This window comes from Microtus pennsylvanicus, chromosome 8 (genome assembly GCF_037038515.1).
Source record: "Microtus pennsylvanicus isolate mMicPen1 chromosome 8, mMicPen1.hap1, whole genome shotgun sequence".
NCBI lineage: Eukaryota > Metazoa > Chordata > Mammalia > Rodentia > Cricetidae > Microtus > Microtus pennsylvanicus.
The window spans coordinates 56,028,346-56,039,116 of record NC_134586.1 but is presented as its reverse complement, the minus strand read 5'-3'; the positions used below and the strand labels follow the sequence as shown (position 1 = coordinate 56,039,116).

The 10,771-nt window shown below is 51.4% G+C and overlaps 1 protein-coding gene across 1 annotated transcript in view; it reads left to right on the top strand.

Annotated features, from left to right (window-relative positions):
• Positions 1-4,184: 4,184 nt before the first annotated feature.
• The window catches only part of Aldh1l1 (aldehyde dehydrogenase 1 family member L1), a 48,426-nt gene continuing 41,839 nt past the window's right edge, over positions 4,185-10,771 (top strand). The window contains exons 1-2 of the mRNA XM_075983519.1: positions 4,185-4,335; positions 9,219-9,368. Of these exons, the coding sequence (XP_075839634.1) occupies positions 9,242-9,368 (127 nt within the window). The 5' untranslated portion in view covers positions 4,185-4,335; positions 9,219-9,241. The remainder of the gene's footprint in view (positions 4,336-9,218; positions 9,369-10,771) is intronic.

The window sequence follows — 10,771 nt, the reverse complement described above, 5'->3', positions numbered from 1 at the left end:
TCGGTGAAAACCGTCTTTTCAGTTTTTGTTCTGTTTTATGAGCCAGCATCTCATGTAGCCCAGGCTACCCTCTAGCTCCCTAGGAAACCAAGGTGACCTTGAAACTCTAATCCTCCTGCCTCCACCACGTTAGTCGTTTCCAAACCTCCCGATCTGCCATATTCAGTGAGTTCACTGTTACATAGTGGTCCCTGCCAGCCATCATCCCTTCACTCACCCCTCATTCTCCTGCCCCCATCACCTGCTCTGCCCATCACCAAGGTTTCTCAATTTTCCAGGTTGAAACCATCCACTTTAAATCCAAGCCTCCCCAGTCCAGGCTCCACAAACTCCCTTCCTGTAACTCTGAGTGCTCAAGAGGCCTCGCCTATGTGGAATCGTTAGGTCCCTCTGATTCTGGTTTATTTGTGTAGCTTGGGCTTCCTCATCCTCATACTGGGTTGCCTTGCACAGTCTTTTTTTTTTTTTTTTTTTTGGATTTTCGAGACAGGGTTTCTCCATAGCTTTTTTGGTTCCTGTCCTGGCACTAGCTCTTGTAGTCCAGGCTGGCCTCGAACTCCCAGAGATCCGCCTGCCTCTGCCTCCTGAGTGCTGGGATTAAAGGCGTGCACCACCACTGCCCGGCTTGAATATATTTTTTTTAAAGAAAAAGCAATTGAGAATCGAATGTTAGTTACTAAGATGCTTTGTGAACTATCTTACAAAATCATAAGTGTTATTACCACTGGGACACAGGGTCCATTGACACTGTTGCCAGTGACCCCTGACCTTTCCAGCTCCTCTACTGCTGCCTGGTGACCTGGATTTCAAACTTCACAGATGAGCCCGCCCCTCCCTGCATGCACCCTGAACCTTCCTCTCTGCTCCCCATTTCTTTTTGATAAGTTTATTGCAGCCCCGCCCAACCTGTGATCCAGACCTCTCAGCAGCTCTCCTCCCTCCTCTGACCCCTGCTGTGTACCCCTGGGTGGGGGAGGCAGCACCTGCCCCTCTCTGTGTCAGCATCAAGGGTCATCTGCAGGCCTCCTGCTCTCTTGAGCACTGAGATGTTCAGAAAAACACTGAGATTTGACCGAGCATGGCCCACAGGCCCCGCCCACTATTGCAGAGATATGGCGTAAGAAAGACCTCGAACTTTCTGAACACACCTCATCTCTTTAAAAAGAGAGATGTTGTGTTTTCAGGTTGTCACATGGGCTGTGGTTCAAGGCAGAGGTTAGTGTTACAGCGAGGCCCGAGGACAACACCCATTTTACATTCTATGTCAAAGGCATGGTGGGCTCTTCCAAGGGGAGATGCAGTGGACCACTGTGACCTCTGGAGAAAGGTTCCAAAAAGTGGGGTGTTAGCTGTGGCTCACAAGGTGGGATGCGAGGTCCCAAGAGATGAGAGTTCTGCCCCCAGAAAGTTTGTAGTTAGGCTTGGTGACACACACCTGCAATCCCATTCCCAGAAAGCTGAGCTAAGAGATTAGTCTCCAGGTCCAGGCTAGCCTGGACGTACATGGTGAGACCCTGTCTCCACAAAACCAATCAAGTTTGGGTCACTTACCCTGCTCACCTTGACTTCCCAAGGCCACAGTCCTGGCTAGGTTAATGTTTCCTTGTACTTGGTGAGTTCCAGAACCAGCTGAATCATGCTTATACAACAGAGAGGAAAGCTGTTCTGCCCCTCTTCTCACCTGTGCCCTTGCCTCGAGCCTCATAGCTACCTCAGGATCAAGCTGCAGCCCTTCCACCATCCCACCACCGCCTCATCCCCTCCACAGTCTCCACCCCCTTACCCACAGCCTAGAAACAGGCCAGTACCTGCCATTCTTCCTGGGGACCTAGTCACAGGGTCCTGCAGAGAGCTCCAGCCCACCCACAGCCCCCACAATGCCTCTTTAGCATCCTTAACAGAGACGGTGGTTTAAGACAAAACGGTGAGTTCTTGCTCCCATAGACAGAAAGTCGCACGGGAGCTCTGACGTTGGAGTGTGGCTTACGCTAAGACACGTGCACCACCCCCAAATAACTGCTGGGCACTGCTAGCATGGTGACCTGAGGTGGTCATTTCAGTGAGCACCATACGGGGCTGGAACGCGTATGGTTCTGCCATTCTCTGACCTCAAGCGTGTTTCTCTGTCTGCCTGTGAAGGCATGGATCCAGAATCCACCATTTTCCATTGTTAGAAACAAGTCAGTACACCCATGTCTCCACGGCCATGATGGAACAGACCCTCAAACCATGAGCCTCAGCGGGCCCTTCTTTCCTTATGTGGCTTTTGCTGGGCATTTATGTAAATGGAAAAAGTAACATAGAGGTCCCTCCTTACTGCAGGGAACAGTGCTTATGACCCCCGCTTCCACTCAGCACCTCTAAAAGGATGGATTCCCTCAGACTTCCTGGCACCTCGTTGGGACAGTCAGCTTCCAGGCTGCTCTCTGGGGATTCCATCACCTGTCCTTCTGCAGACTCTATTCCAGCTTCAGAGCACGGAGCTCACTAAGACCCTGGCATTTAATCATATGGAGCCTGTTTTACACGCAAGCACGCCACTCTGTGTTGGGGAACTGCCAGGGGGCCAGGACCACCTCATACTCCTGTGGGTGGCATAAGATAGATAACACCGCAATTGGAGAATCATAGAGGAAAATTAGAGGCTTTGCGCCTCAGGGACTGCATCCCTGAAGACCTGGGGTGTTAATGGGAACATCCTAACTCATGGAGAAAGTAAACGGTATGCAAAAGTCCCTGACTCTAGGTCGGTTTATAGGAGCGACAATAGAGGCCTGGAGAACAAGACCACAGGACTCAACCAGGAACCACCATAACCATGTCTGTCCATGCTGGTACAAAGGCAAAATATACACATTAAATCCCCCTGCAACAAGCATTTGTTGAGCAACTACTATGTTCCTGCCCTCAGAGAGTTTACAGTCTGGTGGTAGAGAGAGATATAGAGGATAGGGACCTGGTTATATATACAACCAGGGGGTGTGGTTAGTTCTTTGCCAGCAATAACTGAGAGTGGCTGGCATGGAGGAGCCCAGGAGGCTCCTTAGGTTGTGTGGAGGGGTATAGCACGTCTGGGCTCAGCACCCAGAGCTGGCACAAAGGCTGTGGTTAGCACGAGATTGGTGTACTGAAGTGGGGGGAATGGAGCTTGGGAAGAAAGGGCCTCAGAAGTGGTTTGAGAGATAGGGCAGGCAATGAAGGGCACTCACGGAAGGGAGCCTTCGGGACACAGCTTTGGTCAGGAAGTGACGGGCATGTTACTGGACCCTGTATTTTCTTCTGACTTACCTCAACTGGTAGGAAAGTGACCCTGCTCCGGGAGGGGGTCTGTGATATCTAGACAAGGCGGAACGGCCAGCAGAGAGAACTCCTTTGAAAACCTGAGGCTGTGAAAAGGTGGGAAGGGCACGGGATTCAGAACCTTGGGCTTACCAGAACACAGCCCGGGATCCACAGTCAATGGGTGACCTTCTTGTCTCAATTCACAGTGCAGGGGTACCTCTTGCTTATCACTCTCTTGGGTGAGGGAAATGACCCAGGTAATGTAAAGCCCTTTTAACATGCTAGGGATGCTTTACGAGTGCCCCGTGTCACCACCAACACAAGGACCAGGCCACACAGCCGGGGCTAGCCCTCCGACTCCCCACCTAGCTGGACTTCCATTGGTTCCTCCTCCAGCAGGTTTGGCCTGAGATAAGCAAAACTACATGCGATGGGCCCCGCCTCCTTGCCTCCTCGAGCTGTTCGGTCCCCCAGTCTCAGGACAGAGACTCGCTGAGGTCCCATTGCGTGGACGGTGGGTGACCAGCTGGGCTCCGGAGATGCCGGGCTTGGAACCCAAGCCTGAATTGGGGGCGGGAGCTCTCCAATCTAGCTAGGAATACTCAAACTTTTGAGGATCGGCCCCGGGGCAGCACGGTTCTTTGTAGGCGTTGGTGGCCCATTTTGCAGAAGGAAAAGCTGGGGCCCTCTAGGAAGCGAGGCACCTGCGAAAAGACCCGCCTGTGCAGGTTCCCTAGTCCACTTTCCAAAGTCCTCTCCCCATTCTCGGGACTGGGAAAGGATCCTCTGATTGGTCAGATCTAGGGGCCTGGCCCGTGGGCGTTCTGTGATTGGAGTGGTCCGGGCTGGGCGGACCCCGGTGCCCGCTCCTCCCCTGTGCGTGGAGTAGGCGTGCTGACCCCAATCAGCTCCACCCCAGACTAGAGCTAGTGCACGGGTCTGGGAGCTTCGCTGCCCGGTGCGGACCCTCGCAGCAAGCAGGTACTTCTGGGTTCCAAGCCCAGAGCTCCGAGTCGGTGACCTTGTTCTCCTACTCCCCCTCATTGACCTTGGGTAAGTTTCCTTTTGCTTTCATTGTTTTGAGCGGGGCACCCCGAGCCTCTCCGCTGCAGGCAGACGGTGAACCTTGGAACCACAGCTCTTGCCCTCGGAAGTTTCTTTTTCTGAAGTGGGGGGACTGGAGCTTGGGAAGAAAGGGCCTCCTTTTCTTTTTTGGAGGGAGGGCTTCCCTGAGTAACCCTGGCTATCCTGGAACTAGTTCTGTAGACCAGGCTGGCCTCGAACTCTAAGATCCATCTGCTTCTGCCTCCGGAGTGCTGGAATTATAGGAGTGCATCACCGCGTCTGGCTCATGCCCTGGGAAGTTTCTTAAGCGCTACTGAATCTTGGCTTCTGTTCTGTAAAATGGGGGGACGGGACACAACAGTGTACAATTCTGGTCCTAGGCAGCTGGTGGTGAGTGTTGACACTGTCTTCTATCTACATAAGTTCTCCGTGCCCAGGAGACAGCACTGTCATACTTTACAGAGGCATTTGAGACCCAGGGAAGGTGACAGTTCACCCAGACCTAAGCTGAAGTCTGTAGGCTTGCGAGAGAGGTTGCCCTACTATAGATTCTAGCCATACCCAGAATCATGGAAGTGTCTGATTGATCTTGGCGCTCTGAGGGACATACCCATCCTCTGCCCGGAGCCACAGCAAAGAGACCAGCATATCAGAGGATTAGACTTGGGCAGTTGTGGGTAAACCATGGTGGCCACCCGGTCTGCTCCAGCCTGGGACTGCAGGTGGTTATGAACAGAGGGCCCCTGCCGCTGTTCTGCTGTCTTGACCCAGGAGCTGGAAGTGGGGACTGCAGAGCAGGAGCCCCTGAGTCCCTGAAGGTCTGATGCCACAGCAGTCCCTGGAGGGTGCCCCAACGTAAAACAGGGCTGGGAGGTCACACCATATCCTCGGGGCTCAGAGGCTCCCCGGCCCCTCCCATGTTATCTCTGGGCCAAAGGCCAACTTTAAGTGAAGGACCCTTACTTAGTGTTCCCTTCTCTGTCTTCCTTCTTGTCCCTGAACTGTTATATTGGCAGATCTGCAGCAATCCTGACTGTTCCCCTGCAGCCAAAAGTGGGGTTTGTTTCGTTTGTATTTTACTCCTTTAATCTTTCTGCAAGAAATAGATGTTCAGCAGGGGATGAGGCAGGTGTGATAGCACAGATCTGAAACCTCAGTGCTCAAGAGGCCGAGGTGGGAGGATGAGAAATTCCAGGGCAGCCTGTGCGAATGCACTAACACTCCCTTGACATAAGTCAACAGAGGTAAGTGCAGACACACACACACAGCACACCACACACAGCACATCACACGCACACCATACACACACACCACACACACACACAAACACCATACACACACCACACACATACCACACCACCCCACACCACACACACCACACACACACCATACACACACACCACACACACACCATACACACACACCACAAACAGCACACCACACACACACCATACACACCACACACACCACACCACACACACACCACACACACACGACACCACACACACACGACACCACACACACATGCGACACACACACAGTGTAGGAAACTGCAGTGAGCTGTTATCTCCTGGAGCATCTTGACTTACGTATTCCCAGCCAGCAACAGTTTGCTGTATGCTAATGGCACGGCCTATGCACTGTCACACCATGGTGTAAAACCCAGCAGTGTAAAACCCCCTGGTTGTCCCCTGGTCCTCCCATGGTTTATAAGAGAGAAGCTGAGTCAAGACTGAGCCATTTTTCATGTTCCCTGAGAGAATTTCCCCTTGCTTGCTGCTTTGCCATAACTTCGCCAGTGCTGGGCACCGTAGTATCATGGGAGGAAGGCGTACCGTGTTTGACTCTGCTTTTAGAGAAATGTTCCAGTTTTATTATTTGTGATTGGGACTTGTTTTTGTCTATTGGTTGTAAGTTTTTCCTATTAATAAGGTGCTTTATATGTGAAAACGTATCCTGTTTAATGTGCATTCCACGGTTAGAGTCAGGCCTGTAAAGCCCACTCTCCATTAATATTTTCTAGCATAGTCCTCCTTCTCTCTCTCTTCTCCCCCACTTGTCCTTCTCCCCTTCCTCTTCTTTTAGGGGCTCAAGTAGCCCAGGCTGGCCTCAAGCCCTCTAGGTAGCTGAGGATGGCCTTGAACTCCCACCCTCCTGCTTCCATTCTCAGAGAGCTCAGCTTACAGCCTGCACCAACACACTTGGTTTCCGTGGAGCCGGGATGGGAACCAGTGCTTCCAGCACCCTAGACAGGTGCTGGATCAACTGAGCTACCTACCTCCTTATCCTTATTATGTTTTCTTCCTGTTCTGGTGTAAAAATATTTATTTTTAACTCACTCATACTTTGTGGAGCAAAATGTAGGCCGGAGAGCTGTATTTGTTCCATTAAGTTAATAATCAACTTTCAGAGTTAGTTTTAAGTCTGTGCAGAGCCAGGTTCCCATATATTCATTCTGCCTGTGCCTTCCATTGCTAAACATTTACGACACTGTGCGAGCTGAGCCCAGGGCAATGCGATGACCTCAGAGCCGTGTTCTGTGGGATCTTCATGTTTGGGCAGTGTGTCAAGGCATGCGTCCACTCCTGTCGTCTTAGATGCCATGAGTGTTCTCACCTCAGCCCTGGCAGCTACTCATCCTTTCGCTGTCGCTGGCTCTCTGGGTTGACTCTTCTGAGTGTCGGGCGATGGTGATCACAACGGGTGGCAGCTTTGCAGACTGGCGTCTCTCGCTCAGCAGTTTGCACTGGGGTTTCCTGAGTGTCTCTTCACAGCTCCCAGCACACGTCCTCTGGATTCCGGCTTAGGTTCCGTTATCTGAACCCCATCACCAGAGGTTGGATTTTCTCCATACACTCACTAATGGTGTCATGGTCGCTTCCAGTTTTGAACAGTTTGAAATAATGCTGTTGCCAACATTCGTGTGCGGACATGAATTTTCTGCCCACTTGAAGAAATACCTATGAGAGTGTGCCCTAGTTAGGGCTACCACTGTTGTGATAAAACACCGTGACCCATAGCAACCTGGAGAAGAAAGGGTTTGTTTGGCTTATGTTTCGTCATCTCTGTTCATCATCTAAGGAGGTTAGGAACTCAAACAGGGCAGGAACCTTGGAGGCAGGAACTGATGCAGAGGCCAGGGAGGGGTGCTGCTTACTGACTTGTTCCTCATTGCTTGCTCATCCTGATTTCTTATAGAACGCAGGACTGCCTGCCCAGGGGTGCCTCCACCACAATGGGCCGGGCTCTCTCCCATCAATAACTAATTAAGAAAATGTCCCATAGTCTTGCCTACAGCCCGATCTTAAGGAATTATTTTCTCAACTGAGTCTCCTCATTCTTTCATACTCAAGTCTTGTGTCAAGTTGACCTAAAACTAGCCAGTGCAGCGTGGTTTCTGGAACTGGTGATTAAGAGGAGCTTGGCATTAGAACAAGAATGCTGGAGGCTGGAAAGGTGGCTCACTGGTTAAGAGCGCTTGCTGCTTTTGCAGAGAACCTGAGTTCTGTTTCTAGCATCCAAGCCAGGTACCTCACAACCTCTTATGGGTATAGTCCAAGGGGAACCTGCCGCTGCCTTCTGGCCCCCATGGGCACTGCAGGTTGATAGTTTAGATCTTTAGTTCACGTTTTTAATTGAGTTCCCCCCTCTGAGTTCTGAGGGTCACTTGTTCTTTCTCAGGTCTCCCAGTTTATGGAGTCTCATTTTGCTTTCTTGATGGAGTTCTTTGAAAGCAGAAATCCTAAACCGAATGAAGTCGTACTTAATTCTCCTTTTCATGAACCCACCTCTGCAGTGCTTGTAAAGTTATTGATGAATGCAAGGCTGTCCACATTTCTCTTTATCTTTGAGAGGTTTATAACCTCAGGTCTGTGATCTATTTGGACTTGATTTTTATGAAAGCTGTGCAATGCTTGAGTCAACATGGACTCCTGTGACATATGCACACACTGACCCCCTGAAGGTTCACGTGTCTACAGGCTAGCAAGGGGAAGGGAAACAGGCTTGGGTTTGGGCCTGAAAGGCATATGTGTGAGGTTAGCCAAGACAGACGCCACTGCTCCGTGAGAGGTCTGGGTGTTCAGTGACCAGCAGCATTTCTGGGTCACAGCAACATGCTGTGTGGGGGGAGATTCATGAGGCCACCTCACACTTGTAATTTCTGTACTTCTGAGTGTGTGAAGTCCGCACTGCAGACTTTACCTAAACCGTGCATATGTGGTAAATAAACAGTTTAAGGAAAAATACCAGCAAGTACCCCAGGGTTTACGATACGAGTGGCAGGAAGTGCTGAGTTCAGTAGCCATTGACACTGAGTTCTGCTTCATTCCGTCCCTCTCCTTGGCCTTTCCCATAGGTGCCCCCTCGCAACCCAGTCACCCTGTGCTGTCACTCAAGGCTGGCATCGAGCAAGGCTTCTTTTGCCCCTCTGTGGCTTCTGGATCTAGTGCAATAAGCCTGGTGTGGCCTCAAGAGAAGTATGGTAGTTTTTTCATTAACAGTGAGGGGACAGAGGCTAATGTGACTGGACCAAGGTCACCGAACTGGTCACGTGACCACGGGATGTTCTAAAATGTCACCGAGGACTGGCACCAGGTCTGTGACGATTTTTCTGGGACTAATGAAGGGACCCTAAAGCTACAGCCACCATCTGACCCACCAGCCACCATCAGAGTCTCCACATCCACAGATGTCAGGGTTTCCTGAGTCCATGACCCCCAAGCCCCTTGCACAGTGGCAATCTCCCTGAAACAGCCTGATGTTTATGGAGCCCCCAGGATGACCAAGGCAGGAACGTACCTACTGGAATCTGGATGGTTTCCCCTGGCTTCCGAGAGTCCTTTCTAACCTTTTGGCTGCCCCTTCAACAGGTGTCTTCCAACCCTCTGCTGCCATGAAGATTGCGGTAATCGGGCAGAGCCTGTTTGGCCAGGAGGTTTACTGCCAGCTAAGGAAGGAAGGCCATGAGGTGGTGGGTGTCTTCACTATCCCAGACAAGGATGGGAAAGCAGATCCCCTGGGTGAGTGACAGCTCAGGGCAGGGCGGAGGGTGGAGGAAAGCCCACCTGCTGGGGCAGAGGCGCTATAGTGGGCAGGTGGGTAAAGTACGGGGTCTCACGGTGTAGCCTTGGTAGAGAGCACTTATGCTCCTTCCGCTCTGCATCCACACTGATGCCAAGTGGCTGCTGGACCGTCCTGGAATAAAGCAACCCACACTTGACTGTGGGGTGGGATTTGTGTCCTGACCAAGGGCCATGGAGAAGCCAAGCTTGTCCTACAAACCTTTCTGAACTTCTCTGATCCACGCATCTAGACTCTCAAGGGTTGGGGGGACAAGATTCATGTTGCCATTTTTGGGGCTCTCTTAGCTCCAAGGGCTCAGCCCGCCAGAGCGTTCCTGGTACAGGGAAGTGAGGAGAGCTGAGAGGTTTCCCTTTTAGCATCTTTTTGGTTCTGTTACCTCCTGGAGGAGGAGCCCCTTGAGACTCACAGTCCTGAACCCTAGACTTGGAGCAGGCAGGTGCCAGTACACAGGATGCTGGAGCCTCCGTATGATGAATAGGTCCTCCAGACCTGATGGAGAAGGACTGTAGGGCACAGTTTAATGATGGGAAACTGAGATTAAGAGGGAGGCATTGAGGGACCAGCCAGATCCAGGGCAGAGCAAGCAGTCACAGTCTGACCCCTGGACTCTGCTCTAACGCTGCTGTCGCCTGCCTGACCTCAGCCCTGCACTTGACCACATCACGAGATCCATGACCCCACAGTCTGAGCTCTGCAAACAAACACTAGTCGTGGTTAGATAGTCTCTGCTCCCAGCATCATTCCAAGCCTGGTCGGGACCACTGCTTCACCTTGACTGTCTCACTGGCCACAGTGAGGCTGCTTTAGAAGTACATTCTGGGGCTGGAGAGATAGCTCAGTGGTTAAGAGCATTGGCTGCTCTTCCAGAGGTTGTGAGTTCAATTCCCAGCAACCACATGGTGGCTCACAACCATCTGTAATGAGATCTGGTGCCCTCTTCTGGCGTGTGAGCATACATGGAGGCAGAATGTTGTATACATAATAAATAAATAAATCTTTAAAAAAAACCCAAGTACATTCTGACCTCACAGCTGGTCAAATTGCATTTGAATCAGAAAGAGAGATGTGTTCTGGTGTTCAGCTCCCCCTTTTTATTTAGCCTGGGACCCAGAACATGGGATGGTGTTTCCACATTCTGGGGAGTCTCCTCTTTTTTAGTTAACATCCTGGGAACTCCCTCCTACTGATTCCAAACCCAGTGACCTTGACATTGAAGATGAGCATCAGACATGGTGGCAGAGATGAGGACAGACAGCAGAGTCAGGCCAGTCACGGAATTGTCTCGAGAGACTTGCTAAGAAGAAAGCCCTGCAGGGTTGGGGTTGTTCCTTCCAGTGGC